Below are 17648 nucleotides of genomic sequence, written 5' to 3'. Positions count from 1 at the left end.
TTATTTAATATTATAACTGAAAATCTAAACATTTTAAAATTTTCTTTTTATTGTGGCAAAATATACAACAAAATGTACAACCATCTTAATCATTTTTAAGTGTGCAGTTCAGTGGAATTGAGGACTTTCAACCCTTGCCATCATCGATTTCTGTAACTAAGTTCTTTTTTTAAGATTTCATCCATTTGTTCATGAGACACACACAGAGAGAGGCAGAGACACAGGCAGAGGGAGAAGGAGGCTCCCCAAAGGAGCCTGATGGGAACTTGATTCCGGGACTGGGAGCATGCCCTGAGCCAAAGGCAGACACTCAACCACTGAGTCACCCAGGTGTTCCTATAACTGAATTCTGATGACACATGGGAACATCACTGGTCTTTGCATATACATTTCACAAGTGGCCACTATTCTCTTTTATTGGTTCTAACAGATTTTTATTAATCCTGAGGTTATCCAGATGAATCCGTTGTTCTCAAAAGGAATTCTATCCTCAAGAAGACCATGCTCTGTTTTCACAAAGGTTTAGGGGCACTACTGGCAGGGAGCCAGGGGCACCAGATTTACTGCAATGATTAGGACAGTCTCCCAAAACAAAGGATCCAAAGCAACTTTCAAATATCCTATCAGAATTCACGTAGGTGAAAAACTACAAGAGTTCAACCTAATTCTACTTTATGTACAAACCAAAGATTTTTGTTGTTGTTGTTACAAAGCAAGATTACTTCTACAGAGGATGTATCTTATGTCTCTGCACAGAAAGGAATCAGGGGATTAGATCCAACTCTGTTCTCTGCAGAGCAGGGGGTTCTTCAAATCTCAAACATCATACACTGTTTCAGCATAAACCAAAGATTTTTTATGGCAATTTTAATATTCACTGACTTTTACAAGAGGTGATTACCATATAAATAGAGAAAGTATCTTATAGTGAATTCTTGTTATTTATAGCAATTATATTCTATAAAGTTGCCACAAATACTAAACCACTGCTCCTGGGGGGGGGGGGGGGACGGACATGTGTGTATTCTCTCTCTCTCTCTCACACACACACACACACACACACACACACACACAGCCTCACATAGATTATAATCTTAAATCCTAAAAACAACTCTATCCTAGTAAATTCCATTATCTTTATTTTACAAAAGAGAAAACAAAGGTTCAGAAGTGTTAAGTGACTTTGCCTGAGGCCCCCCACCAATGGTGGAGAGTTAGGATTCACATTGCCTAAATGACCCCAGGGCCAGTGTCCTGCCCTATACTGCATGGCCCTCAACTGTCCCCATTTCTACAGGAAAGCTGAAATAAGGCAGAGAGTATCTTCTTGTGTGATCTCAAGTAGAAAAATACTTCCCAGGCAACTAAAATCTTTCCTATGACTTAAGAAAGCCCTGCAAGTATCGATTTTGAGAGTACAAATAAATTTTAGTGAATAGGCGAGTCGCAAATCTGGAAAATAATAAATATGACTGACTGTACTTTGTTTTATTTGAAACCTTTAAAAAAAATGACACGATTGGCAGCACCAATGCTCCTGGGTTTTGACACATTAATATGATACACCTGTCCCCTGCCACGATGGCTGTCTCAGCATGCTGGTGTGTACACAGACTATCTTCTAGTGTGGTCCTGCCCAAGTGCCTACATTTGAAGTATGTATTTTATCTCAGTAACACTGCTTCATTACATTACAACTAGGTCATTATGTTGATTAAAAATAATGTGTGAAGTATATGATCTATGAATTTCATCAGGTAAAGAGGGAATACAAAGTATTTTATTATAAAAAAGAGAAAACTGGTACTAATGTAGATAATGTTATCTGCAAAAAAAAAAAAAAAAAAAAAATGAAAGACGTCTTCCTTTCCAGTATTCAAGGCTCGAATTTCCTTATCTTTTATGACAAACATAAATAAATCACATCACCCAGAATCATAAGAATACTCCTGAAACACAGCAAGGTTGGCCAGCCTCATTATTTGAGGTTTTGATAGTCTATCACGTGAAAGAATTTTTCTAGACCCCATCTATTACCAGTTACATCTGGAATGAAAGTGAAATTTTATCAAGTCTTCCCGACAACTATTGAACCAATCAAATTCCTTTTCTTCTTTGATCTGCTACTGTGATGAATAGATATTAATACATTTCCTAAAACTGAGTCATTTTTTTCAATCTTCAAATAAACCCAGTTTGCTCACATAGTACTATTTTTCTGAGGTACTGCTAGATTCAAGACACTGATATCTTATGTCGAAGTTCTTCTGAATCAAAGAGACAGACCTAGAAAAGTTTTGGTCTCATCAGACTGCTGTATAAGGGTTATGCTTCTTTCAATAATTAACCAAAAGTATTTTCTTCTTTTAATGCTCAAGGAAACGACTTGTTCCTTGAAGGTTTGATAAAACTCACCTGTAAAAACCACCTTGTGAAGGGACAGTTCTTTGATAACTTTTAATTCCTTCCATTGGTAATTGGTCTATTCAGGCTTTCTTCTTCAGTCAATTTTGATAATTTATATTTGCCTATAAAATGATCCATTCCATCAAGATGTTCAATTTATTAGCACAGGGTAAGCTCAGAATTAAAAAAAAATTGCCTTAGTGAATGATTTATTCCAATTATTATTTCTAAATGTATGTTTTTTTCCTTTACTATCTTTGAGGTTTATTTATTTTGTTGATTATTTTAAGGAAACAGCTTATGCGTTTCTTAATTCTACTATTTTAAATTCATTAATTTCTACATTTATCTAATTTTTCTTCTCATTTCTATTGTTCTTTCGCTATTCATTTTCCAGCTATTTGAGTTCAATGCTTAAATCATTTATTTCTACTCTATTAAAACTAGATCATTATTACTGTTCTTTTGTGTGACACTTTGGCCTCATCTCATAAATTTACATATAAAACATTCTCATTGTGACTGATTATCAAATAGTCCACAAATGCATTTATTTCCATTTTCACCCAGTCCATTTATAAGTCCATTTATAAGAATTGTTTAACAAACTTGTTTTATTAAGTTCCTAGTTTGATACTAAAGTGCCATTAAGTAAGTAAAAATCCAAAAGGTCTATTTTATGAAAACTGGTACTTATTTTATTTTGACATTTAACCTAAAGAAAACACAGTAGAGCAAAGATAAATTGCTCAACAGGATTATATCCATGCATCTTTCAAAATTCTGGATTTTTTTTTTTTTAGCCATTTCAGCTTTCGTAGCATACATGGAGCTATATCCCCTGTGCAGTATCCCATGCAAAGAAAAAGTTCAAGTTAAACACTATAATAGCAAGTGTTTGACTGACTTAAGGTGCAGAGCCCACTGGCCAGCGGCGGCAGTCCAAACAGAACCCAGGTCGTGGGAAACCACCCCTCCCCGCCCCCCCGCCCTTCTACCTTCACTTGTTTTCTGAGAGGTCCTCTCACTCATGGTCCAGTGAGGAGATGGCTGTACCTCCCTGACTCTTGACTGTTGTAGTAACTCAGAGATGTATTAAACAAAGTTGAAACTAAAATGTGGTCAAAGATCTTCTGCAACATACAGAGAAAGGAGCCCGCACTTGTGGTGAAGAAGCTACCTGATACGGTCGCTTGTGCCACTGTAACCCCAGCGGCTCTCCACCTGCTGGAACCTGTTGATGCAGCACTCTTTCCCCCGCAGGCAGCATCGGGGCCGATCGATATATTCAACTCGTGGTTTAGGGTTGACAGTAAAATGAAGAAAGAGATTTACCACCTCACGATCGGACAAAATTCCAGACTGAGCGGGACCTGCAAAAATAAAAATATAACCTAGGAAAAGCACCTTGATTTCAATACCACATTTGGTAATACTCCACATAATCATGTGAATTCAAATCCAGAAAATGTAAAGTAACAATGAGGCAGAAAAATTTTAGTATGTATTTAATTTTAAAGATTTCTAAATCCATTTGAGGTTAATCTAACAGAACGTAAGTGTTAATAGTGCTCTCTCTCAAATCAATCAATCTTTAAAAAACAACCACGGGATCCCTGGGTGGCGCAGCGGTTTGGCGCCTGCCTTTGGCCCAGGGCGCGATCCTGGAGACCCGGGATCGAATCCCACGTCGGGCTCCCAGTGCATGGAGCCTGCTTCTCCCTCTGCCTGTGTCTCTGCCTCTCTATCTCTCTCTCTCTCTCTGTGACTATCATAAATAAATAAATAAATAAATAAATTAAATAAATAAATAAATAAATAAATAAATAAACAACCACAAACGAACAAAATCCTCAACAAAGAAAACTTCAGATAACCTCGCTGGTTAATTTTCCTAAACATTTCAGGAAAAAACAACACCAATCTTAACTCTTGAACGCTAAAAAAAGAAACATTAACTTTTGTACGAGACCAGCATAAACTTGGTAATCAAAATCTCACAATTTCATTACAAGAAAGGAAAAATTATAGGCTAATTTCTCTCATGTAGTAGTCATAAAAATATTTTTATAAATTCAGCAAATTGGATTTGGTTACATAGGATAATGCAAGACAACTAAGTCTGGCTTATATAAGGAATCCAAAATAGGTTTAATTTGGAAAATCAGTGTTGTTCACCGTATTAGGAAAACAAAGCAGACAGCATCTCTCTACTTGCTAGATGGGATGCTGCCCAATTCATGCACTCCTTAATAAAATCAATTACGTATTTTAAAAAAGAAAATAAAGGGGAAAATTACTGCATCACTATCTGAAAATAATTGATATCTGAAAGTAATTGATAAAGTTAATGATAAAACTCTCAGCAGACTAGTAATAGAAGGAAGCATCCTTAATCTAATAAAAGGTATCTACAAAATATTCACAGCAAACATACTCTGTGAGGAAATACTTAGAGCTTTCTGTTTCTGTGTAAGACTGGAATGAAACAAAGATGTTCACTATCAGTACTTCTATTCACCAATATGTCAGAGGTCCTAGACCATATAATAAGGCAAGAAAAAGAAATAAAATGTCTAAAGATTAGAAAGGCAGTGCAATTATTATTGTTTGCAGATGGCATGATTGTACATGTGTACTATGTACAGTGATCTACAAATAAATTATTAGAATTAGTGAATTTAGCAAGGTCACTAGATACAAGGTCAATATAGGAAAATCAACTGTATTTTTATCCACCACCAGTTCCAACACAGACATTTAAAAAAACAATCATGGGGTGCCTGGATGGCTCAGCCAGTTAAATGTCTGCCTTTGGCTTAGGTCATGATCCCAGGGTCCTGGGATGGAGCCCCACATCAGGCTCCCTGCTCAGTGGGGAGTCTGCTTCTCCCTCTCCCCCTGCTTGTGTTCTCTCTCTTTCTCTCTCTCAAATACATAAAATCTTTTAAAAAACAAAGATAAAAAACCAATAACTTACAGTAGCATTTAAAAATGAAATACATAGGCAATAAACCTACTAAGAAGCATACAAGACTGCTACCAGAAAACTCAAAATATTACTAAGAGAAATTTTAAAGGACTTAAATAAGTGTTTCATGGTTTGGAAGACTCAATATCATGAAAATGTCAATTATCTCCTCACCAATCTATAGATTCAATGCCATCCCTATCAAAATCTCATGATTTTGGAAGGTAAAAACTGAGAAGCTGAATACAAACTTTATTTATACGAAAAATGCAAAAAGACCAAAAATAGCCTACATAATTTTGAAGAAGAACAAAGCTGGAGAATTTTTACTACCAGATACCAAGATTTAGTGTGAAATTATGCAGAATTGGTAAAAGAATAAATAAATATAACATTGGAACAGAACAGACACTCCAGAAACATATTCATTCAAACAAAATGACCTGATTTACAACAAAAATTTGTCCAGCAATGTTCAGGGCAAGGATAGTTTTTTAATATGTAGCTATATGGGGAAAAAAAATGAACCTTAACCTCTACCTCACACCAAATATATGTGAGAAAACAATATAGAAGACAAAAATACAGTTGGTTTATAGATCTAAACATTAAATGTAAAACAATAAAACTCCTTGAAGAGAACCTAAGACAATATCTTAATCATTTTGAGGATGTCAAGCTTCTTAAAGAGGACACAGAAAGAGAAAAAAAGGGGGGGGTACAGAAAGCCTTCGCCTTACTAAAGAAAAAGATTGATAAAGTAACTTCATTAAAATTAAGATTTTCTATTTATCAAAAGCCAAGATATAGAAGCAACCCAAGTGTCCATCAATACACAAAAAGATAAAGAAAATGTGGTACACATTACAATGGAATATTATTCATAAAAAAGAATGAGATCTTGCCATTTGCAACAACATGGATAGAGCTAGAGGATATTATGTTAAAGTGAAATAAGTCAAACAGAGAAAGACATATACCATATGGTTTCATATATATGTGGAAACTAAAAAACTAAGGAACAAACAAAATAAACAAGCTCTTAAATACAGAGAACAAACTGCTGCCAGAGGGGAAGTCGTTGAGGGGGATGAGCAAAGTAGGTAGAGGGGATTAAGAAGTACAAACTTTCAATTATAAAATAAGTCATGGAGATGAGAAGAACAGCATAGAGAATATAGCCAATAATATTATAACAACATTAATTGGTGATACATGGTGACTATACTTATCATGCTGAGTTCTGGGTAATATACAGAATAGTTGAAACACTAAGTCATACACCTCAAACTAGTATAGCACTGTATATCTACTATACTTCCATAATAATTTTTTAAAAAGAAAAATTATCTCATGAATGAGGATATCCAGTTATTGGCACAATCAACATCATTAATTGTCAGAAACACAAAAAATTAAAACCACAATAAAGTATGTCCTCATCCTACTATATGACTAAAACTACAAAAACTGACAATACCAAGTTTTGCAGAGGATGTGGGGCAACTAGAATGTACTCTGAACTCTCTTAACTTGGCAGTTGAGCATGAACTGATATAATCATTTTGGGTAACTATTTGGTAAAATCTAATGTTGACTACATGCACACTCTATGACATAACGATTCCACTTGTATAATACTCAACAGAAATGTTTACATATGCACCCTAAGTGACATGTACAAGAATGTTCTTAATGGCCCCCAAACAGAAACAACCCAGATGTTCAGCAAGAGTTAAATGCATAAATGAATCATGGCACATTAATACAACAGATTATACAACAATGAAAAAGAATGAGCTACTGTCACACACAACCACTAGGATGAATCTAAGACATGTTAAGAGAAAAAAGCCATACACAAAAGAACACATACTGTACATATAATTTCCTTTATATACATTCAAAAACAGAAGACATGAACATTTCTCCAAAAATGACATCCAGATGGCCAACAGACACATGAAAAAAGATGCTCAACATCACTCACATCTGTCAAAATGGCTAAAAGATTTTTAAAGATTTTATTTATTTATTCATGAGAGACACAGAGAGAGAGGCAGAGACACAGGCAGAGGGAGAAGCAGGCTCCATGCAGGGAGCTCGATGTGGGACTCCATCCTGGGACTCCAGGATCACACCCTGGACCGAAGGCAGGCACTCAATTGCTGAGCCACCCAGATGTCCCAAAATACATGATTTTTGTATAGTTATACAAACTATACAAAATATACATGGTATTTTAAAAATATAACCTATGTTCACTCATATGTGTGGAAATCTAAAAAAACAAAATAAAAACAAATGAATAAACAAACAAAAGGTAGGATCAGACCCACAAACACAGAAACTGGTGGTTGCCAGAGGGGAGGATGGGCAAAATGGGTGAAGGGGTGTGGGAGGTCCAGACTTCCAGGGATGAGTTAATTCACAGGAATAAAAGGCACAGCACAGGGAATATAGTCAATGATGCTGTAACAGCCTTGTATGGTGACAGGTGGTGGCTACACTGGTGGTGAGCACATAACCTTATAGAACAAAATCACCATGTTGTACACCTGAAACTAATGTAACCTGTGTGTGCCTCTACTCAAACAAACCAACAAAAAGAACCTAATACACATATCGAAATAAATATCCTATGTTATCCTGAAGGGCTACCAGGAGACATAAATGAAATTTACATGCACATACCCACATTCATATATTATGTAACTACAACGCAATGAATACCAGCTGCTTCTCCTCCTGCACAGGGAGGCTAGCTGACTGCCTATTTGTTTTACACAGATTTTGGTCAGGTTATATAGCCTTACCTGCTGCAAACTCCTCAATAGTCATCAGTGGAAACCGGATCAAGGACAGTGCTTTTCCTAGAACTTTCTGTTTGTTTCCAAAAGTCACAGGTAATTGTTGCCTTTGACATTCTGCTTCTGCCCATCGTACAACAGCTCCAAAAAGTCGACTTTCTCTAATACTAAGTGTGTCTCTTTCTAGAACTGCACAGAGTGTGTCTACAAGTAAAATACAAAAATAAATCAAATTAGGAATATTTTGCTCTTTAACAAAAAACACAAACAAGTTTATATTAAGTTTTCAAATTTCAACAAAAAACAGGCTAGATACTTAAAACTCTATACTTAAAAATATTAAAGAATGAAAAGAATTAAATGGCAAAGTTTTATTTAAAAAAATTGCCATAAGGTTAACATTCAACTTATTCCTTATTATACATGGAAACTTAGGTATAGCATCTCCTTGTATATTCATGCCATTTATTAAGCAAACTCAAATATCCAGAGTAAGATTAATAGTAAGTCTGTCAGAGAAAGCGGCTTCAAATTAGTAATATAAATGCATAAAGTCTACAGATAACCATGCATTCATTCCCTAAATATTCCTTATTAAGTACTTTTTTAAAAATAAAGATTTTATTCATTTATTCATGAGAGACACAGGGAAAGAGACAGAGACATAGGCAGAGGAAGAAGCAGGCTTCCTGCGGGGAGTCCAATGCAGGACTCAATCACAGGATCCCAGGATCATGGCCTGAGCCAAAGGCAGACACTCAGATGCCCCCTTCATTAAGCACTCTTTATGTGTCAGTCACCATTTTAGATGCTGAAGATATATCACTGAACAAAAAGTTAAAAATTCCTTGCCTTCATGGAGCTTATATTCTTTTTTTTTTTTTAAGATTTTATTTATTTATTCATAGAGACACAGGCAGAGACACAGGCAGAGACACAGGCAGAGAGAGAAGCAGGCTCCATGCAGGGAGCCCGACATGGGACTCGATCCCAGGTATCCAGGATCACATCCCGGGCTGCAGGCGGCGCTAAACCGCTGCACCACCGGGGCTGCCCTGGAGCTTATATTCTAATGGGGGGAAAACATTAAACATAAATAAATTTAGTATGTTAGAAAATAAGTATAGAACAAATAGCAGGGTAAGGAGAGTCATAAATGCAGTTTTGGTGGCTCATCTAAGACTTGTTTGGGGCGGGGATGGGGGGGCCATCAGCCAAACAGAGGCCTCGCGAGAGGCAGTGCTCCAGGACCGACCATGTGAAGGCCCTCACACGAAAGTGTGCCTGGCAACTCTGAGGACCAGCCAGTGTGGTTACAGTGCAGTGTGCAAGAGGGAGGCCAGTATGGCTAGAGTGCAGTGAGCAAGAAGGAAAAGTGGTAGGTGATGAGGCCAGAAATGGTTGGGGAAACGGCATATAATCCTATAGTACCCTATAGATCATTTGCCTTCTACTCTGAGTGGAAAGGGGAACAAACCTGTGGAAGATGTGGGGCTGTGACATTTTATGTTGTAAAACGATCACACTGGCAGCTGTGTTGAGAAGAGATCCTACCGGAGGTAAGCGTAGAGAGGAGACTGGTTAGCAGGCTCCTGCTCTGATCCAAGTCAGAGGTGAAGATGGCTGGGACCAGAAGGATGAGGTGATAAACACTCAGCTTTAGGATACGTTCTAAAGGATGACTCACTCTGATGTCCTCCGAGACTGAATATAGAGGGTGACGGGGGCAGAAAGGGGGTGTTGTGGGTCAAGGGTAATTCCTGGGCTTCTAGTCTAAGCAATGGATGGATGACAGTGGTGTCAACTGAGATAGGAAAGCCTACGGAGGAGGTTCTGGGGGATGGGGAGAGGTGAGATCTGGAGTTAAATTTGGGACATCTTAAGTTTGAACTCTCTGACATCCAAGTATAAATGTCATGCCCGAAACTCAGGCCCTCACTCAGAGTCCTTCTTTTACCAGAAGGCAAAATTAAAATCAGCTCAGCTTCTATAGTAGACCAGAACCAGAAGTCCAGAGAAGTGGCCTTATAGGCGAACAGACTAGAATAAAAAGACAGGCTGCAACCAAACAGGAGCAGAGAAGAGAGGAAATCTGTGAAAAGTAGATGGAGATGCCTGAAAAGCACTATAGTCAAGAGTCTTTTACACAAAGAGGAAGATTAAAAAATAAACACACAGGGGTGCCTGGGTGGCTCAGTCAGTTGAGTTCCGACCCTTGGTTTCAGCTCGGGTCATGATCTCAGGTTCAAGGGATCCAGCACTGAGTCAGGCTCTGCGCTCAAGAGGGAGTCGGCCTGAGGAACCCCCCCACCCCTGTCTCCCTCTACCCCTCCTCTCTCCTCTTGCCTCCCACCTCCATCCAAAATAAATCAATCTTTAAAAACAAAACAAAAAACCATACAAAAAAAAACCACTTTAGAGGCCTGAGGGCTTCACTATACCATAACTGATAGTCATAATAATGAGCACTAATAATTCTAAGATTCAAATAAAAATAAGGATGCCATACTTATATACAGCAGAAATCAATGAAGACATTAAATCTACTTAAATTACCCAGTATTACACATCTAAGAAAATTTTATTTATTTACTTAAGATTTTATTTATTCATGAGAGATATAGAGAGAGACCCAGGCAGAGATAGAAGCAGACTCCCTGCAGACAGCCCAATGCAGGACTCAATCCCAGAATCCCGGGATCATGACCTGAGTCAAAGGCAGACAGTCAACCACTGAGACACCCAGGTGCCCCTAAGAAAATTTTATTAAAAAAAAATTGTATTCCATAATGGTCTATACATTCATACTACAACCAAATATTTGGACAATATCAAACCACAGCTATCATTCCAGCAAAGATGTCTCAGTCCTCAGAACACAGTAGAGGCTCAACAATATGTTAAAAATGAATGTTATATGTAATTTTTTAAATCACTTTTTTCCTTCTCTTGTAGCTGAGCAAATGAATATAAACTAAGGCTCCAAAAACTTTTTCACAGGTAAATGAATGTAAACCAATATACCTTAATACTTGTAGGATTAGGACTATCCACTGACCAAAATTAATCATTCAATGGAAAAACAGACAACCTTGGATCTACACATCTCTATTCTATATGCTAATAAACTTTGGTAAAGATAAACACAAACTTAAAATATCAGCAGGGGATATAAAAAGCATATTATACTACCTTTGGCATAATGTAAATTCGCTTTTTTCCTATCATCATGACATTATCTTCTTCCTTTAGCAAAAAAGCTCTGAGAGAGAAACTGTGTATTTCTGCTTGGAAAAATAGTAAGCACATCCCTCCAGAACATATATTCAAATCCCAGAGGAGAAAAAAACTTTCCCAAAATCTAAAACTATAAATCTGTAAGGGCTCCTGAAGCCTGGCCCAGCTTTCTCTCAACTCTTGGACTTCTCTTTCAACCCCAATTTTTTTTTGTTAAGATTTTATTTATTTATCCATGAGAGACAGAGAGAGAGAGGCAGAGACACAGAGGAGAAGCAGGCTCCCTGCAGGGAGCCCGACGTCAGAATCCATTCCGGGACTCCAGGATCATGCCCTGGGCGGAAGGCAGGCACCAAACTGACAAGCCACCCAGGGATCCCCCTCAACCCCAATTTTTAACAAGCACATAAAAAATATTTTTATTTATTTATTCATAAGAGGCACAGAGACACAGATATATGGAGGGAGAAGCAGGCTCCTTACAGGAAACCTGATGCAGAACTCAATCCCTGGACCCAGGATCACGCCCTGAACTGAAGGCAGACGCTCAACCGCTGAGACACCCAAGCATCCCAACAAGTGCATTTGAGGCAAACTAGACTATGATGTGGAAAACACACATAGGTCTCCTATTGGCAGCTGAGAGCCCAATAAAGATAATAAAAACCTCTAAGATTATGTTTTGTGAAGATTTTAACATAAGTAACTGTGAGTCAAATCAACAAATATTTGGAGAGCACTGACCCTGTACTAGGCACCTACTTCAAGAATCCCAGGTTCCAAAGGCACCATGCCTGACCTGGGGGCCATTTACAAAACAGTTTCCAGGAGAAAGTCATCTACCTACAAGCAGTATTTCAAACACAAACTGAAGCACAAATGGAGTACCTAGTAACCCCTTAAGGGGGAGAAAATTAGGATTAAGTACTGTTTCCTTAGCAATGTGGGCAGTGCTTGGGCTCTCAAACATCCAGTCAATGGCCTGTTATGTACACTGGGGAGGAATCCAGCCCCTGCCCTTCAGGATCATTAATGCAGAACGAGTATAAATCCTTCCCCATATACTGTGCAACAGACAGGCACACTATGAGATGTTATGACAGAAAATGCTAAACATCAAGGAAGAGGGTGGGACGTCAGTGCTTAAGAAAGGAGTCACTGCAGAAGTATAATTTGAGCCAAGATGTTAAGACTGAATGAGAACTAGCCAAGGTGGAAAGGAAAGGCAACATTCTAGACACAGACCAGTTGGTCAGCAAATATTAACTGAACAGGTACTAGGTTCTATTGTCTTCAGTGCTAGAGATACAGTGGTAAACAAGACAAAGTCCCTGCCTTCAAAGAATTTACAATCAGGAGTGCCTGGCTGGCTCCGTTAGTAATCACAGGACTCTGGATCTTGGGGTTGTAGTTCAAGCCCCATGATGGGTGTAGAGATTACTGAGAAAGTCTTAAAAAAATTTTACAGTCTAGGTGGGGGAGGTAGACAATCATCATAAACACACATAAACAAACACCTATTTAAGAATTTCAAATAGTGAAAGGTATTATGAGGAAATCAGAGTAACAGCACAGGGATGTTTAGGGGAACGTGGTATCTACTTTTATGGTATCCACTTTTAAGGTCCGAGATGGCCTGTCTCAGGTCTCATTTAACTTGGTATCAGAATAATTAAGAGGAGGAAGACACATGCAGATTCAGGGGAACAGTAAACACAAAGGTTTAAAGATAAATAACCCTGGCCAGTGTGTGTGAAGAGCAGGGATTGATGAGGAGGAGGGCAGGGGACTAGGTCAGGTGTAGACAGAGGACGCAGTGAGTGCTGCTTTTCTTCCTCATGACCATCCTCTGAAGGTATTCCTCTGAAGGTATGTGGGATCGTGTGACTGAATTCAAGACAGTAAAGAGCGAAAAGCGGGTGCCACTTCAAGGCCAAAGCTCTCAAAATGGGGGTGTTTTCCCTGCCATACTCTTTCCTGTCTGCCAGTAAGACAGATGATAAGAAACAATCATAGATACCTAATATACATTTTGTGTTCATCATGACGAAGAGATACTTAAGGTCACAGGCCTAGATCAGCTCTCCCTACTCTCCTCCAATAATAAAAGTCACACTCCTCAGCCTGTCCTGTGCAGCCAGGCTTTAACCTGCGCACACCCCCACCTCTTACACCCACTTCTTCCTGGGATCCACCTGCTTCTCATGCCCTCCCCTCTTCGTTATCCAAATACTACCCATTCTTTACGGCCCAGATCAGAATCTCCCTTGTCAAGACTTTCTTTTTTTTTTTTTTTAAAGACTTTATTTATTCATGAGACACACACACACACACACAGAGAGAGAGAGGCAGAGACACAGGCAGAGGGAGAAGCAGGCTTCATGCAGGAAGCCTGATGTGGGACTCGATCCCGAGTCTCCAGGATCACGCCCTGGGCTGAAGGCGGCGCTAAACCGCTGAGCCACCCTGGCTGCCCTGTCAAGACTTTCTTAATGCTACTCAATCTGAGGTAATATTTCCATGTTTTGGATTTGCATAGTAATTATTTTCTATATATTTAGCTCAAAAAAAGCAAAATCACATTTTGCTGTATGCTATCCAGAATTTTCTATTAGTGTCTTAACACTTAACTTTCAATATGTGTTTCTTGATTCTCTAATAAGATCATAGTTTCCTTAAAAAAATCACATCTTACTCTCTGTATTTCTTAAAAGACCCTCCTATCCATGCACATGGTATATAATCAATGAATTTGACATTTTTTAAAAGGTGATAAAGTAGTTATGACTTTTAGGAATATGTCACCAAAATAAAGAAAGCAAAACTCTTAGAGATAGACTTACCAAATTTGGAAAAGCCACCACTTTATAATAACAGCCTGTCCAAAAAAAAAAAAAAAAACAACAGCCTGTCCAGCAGAAAGGCTGACTAGTAAGGCATTACTGCACTTAGGTGGCATAACCTGAACACTGGTGGACTTACCTATATCAATGTCAGTAAAGCCCTCTGCGCTTATTGCATCCATCGTGCTTTTGTCTATTGTGTCTAGACAAAGACTAGCAAGCTGAGGTTCATCAAACAATCGAGCCTAAACATACAAAAAGACAGTTATTTTACTTTCATAGTTATTTTACTTTCAGACTATACATATTCAAAGTTAATACTGTAAAGAGTTATAATTACTAATCATGTAAAAACACCTACTTAACCATTTTAATGTGTATATATTCTCCATTCCACATCAGAAATGAAAAGGTAAAAGCACAGATGTCCTGCTAACAACAAATTCACATTACCACTGATAACTTTGTTATTTTTCTTACCATATGCTCATACACACACACACACACACACACACACACACACAGCCTGGTTTCTTATACATTATTTTGATCCTTAACAAACACTCTAGGTTAGATAAGGCAGACATTATTATCCCATTTTCCAGAAAGGTGTGCTGACTTGACTAATATGATCTAACTAGTTGTGTTGTGAAGCCATTACTTAAATGCAAGTTTTAGGATATTTTCACTAAACGATATCAATTGTCACACATACCAGTACAAACATTAGATTTTTTTTTCCATTTTCTGTCTTGACTAGGGGGGAGAGAATGATGTACAAGAATTTTAGAGTACGAAAGTTCTGGGGATCCTGGGTGGCGCAGTGGTTTGGCGCTTGCCTTTGGCCCAGGGCGCGATCCTGGAGACCCGGGATCAAATCCCACGTCAGGCTCCCGGTGCATGGAACCTGCTTCTCCCTCTGCCTATGTCTCTGCCTCTCTCTCTCTATCTCTCTGTGACTATCATAAATAAATAAAAATTAAAAAAAAAAAACAAAAAAAAACAAAAACAAAACCGAAAGTTCTGGGTACCTAGGCCCAGGAACAGAAAAGCAAATAGTCACAGGACAGAATATTCTACAAGGAGAGTGATCTACAACCATACACAATAATATGAATGAATCTCACAAACATGATAAGCAAAAACCATAGTAGAAATTGAGCAAAAATATACCGTAGGATTGGCAATAAAGCTAATCTAGGCTTTAAGAAGTCAGAAGTCAAGCTTATAATATGTGATTAATCAGGATGCATACTATAATTTAAAAAAAAAAGTTTAGGGGCAACTGGGTGGCTCAGTTAAGTGTCTGACTCTTGATTCTGGCATAAGACATGTTATCAGGGTTGTGAGACTGAGTCCCACAGTGCACTCCATGCTGGGCATGGAGCCTGCTTAAGATTCTCTCTCTCCCTATCCCACTGCCCAATCAGTGAACCAGTGCCCTGGTTCACTCATTCTTCAAAATAAACAAAAACAAGTTTAAACCCAGGCATGGAGGAAAGGGGTAGAGAACCCAACTTCAAATGAGATTTAAAAAACCATAACACTGGGGGTGCCTGGGTGGCTTAGTCAGTTGACTGTCTGCCTTCAGCTCAAGTCACGATCCCAGTGTTTTGGGATGGTGCCCTTTTTCAGGCTCTTTGCTCAGCAGGGAGGTCTGCTTCTCCCTCTCCCTCTGCTGTTCCCCCTGCTTGTGCTCTCCATTAAATAAGTAAATAAAACCTTGTTTTATAAATAAATAAATACATACATACATACATACATACATACATACATACCCGTAACACGCTGAAAAAACATGCAATGATAGGTATGCCAATGACCAAGCTTTCACACTGGCCTAGGATCAGGTCTATTTCCATTTAATAGTATGGACAAAGACAAAATGCACAGAAGTATTCACACTACGTCATACAGAAACCTGCTGAGAATACTACCAATTAATTAACCATTACTTGGCCTGGCTGAGGACTCTTCATTTACTTGTGAAGGAAATTCATTTGCAAGGGATTCAGTAACTCAGATGCTACTGAACAAATAATAAATGTCCCTAAACTATACAGTTATCTTATGTATTATGGGGGAGAGATGAGATGTTAATAAACATACTAGATTAAATTTAAAACAGATATATATAGGGGCACCTGGGTGACTCAGTTAAATATCTGACTTGACTTTGGCTCAGGTTATGATCTCAAGATTGTGAGATCATGCCCCACATCAAGCTCCACACTCAGTGGGGAGTCTGCCTGAGATTCATCTTCCTCTACCACCACCCTCCTGCTTGCTCTGTCCCTCTAAAATAAATAAATAAAATCTTTATAAAAAAATAAAATAGGGATGCCTAGCTGGCTCAGTCGGTGAAGTGTCTGCCTTCAGCTCAGGTCATGGGTTCTGGGATTGAGTCCTATATCAGGCTCCCTGTTCAACTGAGAGTCTGCTTCTCCCTCTACCCTCCCCTCCCCACTCATGTTCTCTCTCTAGCTAACTCTGCTCTCTCTCAAATAAATAATCTTTTAAATAAAAAATATATATTATACATGATATATACTTGCATACATAAAGTATGTATTTTAAGTCAGTATTTCTTAAAATTATGGAATACTCAAATATGTTTGAAAATGCTCTTCTTAGATTATACGTTGGGCTTATATTAATTTGTTTAGTCAAATTTTTCCACAAAAAATATATCACCTGTATTTAGTAGGCTAAAATTAACTCTATTCCTTGTAATTTTAAACTTTTAAAATTGAGAAATAATTTCAAAAAAAAAATTTCAAATTTACAGAAAAGCTGCAAGTGAAAAGAACACCCATATCTCCTTTACCCAGATTTACCCACCTAAATATTATTTACCTAACATTTTGCCTCTATTTTATCATGTGCACTCTCTCTATATACATACATATAGGCACACACACCCGTTTTATATATTTATGAAAGGGATAATGACATGTAAGAAAATAGGTAACGTATAGTGTCTGTGTATTTGAATAAACTATTCAGTAATATATTATACACATCGTTGTCCTTACTCTTAAATACCTCAGTATGCATTTCCTAAGAATCAGAATATTCTTATAACCCACAGTAATTAACTTTATTAAATAACCATATAATATTTTTATCTAATCTACTATATTTCAATTTTGCCAACTGACCCAACATTGTTTGAGGCAGAAATAGGGATGCCTGGATGGCTAAGTGGTTGAGCATCTACTTTCAGCTCAGGGAGTGATCCCTGAGACCCGGGATCAAGTCCTACATCACGCTTCCCACGGGGAGTCTGCTTCTCCCTCTGCCTATGTCTCTGCCTCTCTGTGTCTCTCATGAATAAATAAAAATTAAAAAATCTTTAAAAAGAGTGAGGGCAGCCCAGGT

General features: G+C 38.0%; 1 protein-coding gene across 1 annotated transcript in view; it reads right to left on the bottom strand.

Annotated features, from left to right (window-relative positions):
* The window catches only part of BTBD1 (BTB domain containing 1), a 40765-nt gene that overhangs the window by 8792 nt on the left and 14325 nt on the right, over positions 1 to 17648 (bottom strand). Inside the window, exons 3-5 of the mRNA XM_055326675.1 lie at positions 14407 to 14512; positions 8194 to 8391; positions 3587 to 3779 (exon numbers count right to left, since the gene is read on the bottom strand). Of these exons, the coding sequence (XP_055182650.1) occupies positions 3587 to 3779; positions 8194 to 8391; positions 14407 to 14512 (497 nt within the window). The remainder of the gene's footprint in view (positions 1 to 3586; positions 3780 to 8193; positions 8392 to 14406; positions 14513 to 17648) is intronic.

Source organism: Nyctereutes procyonoides, unplaced genomic scaffold (genome assembly GCF_905146905.1).
Source record: "Nyctereutes procyonoides isolate TBG_1078 unplaced genomic scaffold, NYPRO_anot_genome, whole genome shotgun sequence".
NCBI classification, from domain to species: Eukaryota; Metazoa; Chordata; class Mammalia; order Carnivora; family Canidae; genus Nyctereutes; species Nyctereutes procyonoides.
Note: the sequence above shows the minus strand (reverse complement) of the source record. Positions and strands in the feature narration are given on the sequence as shown.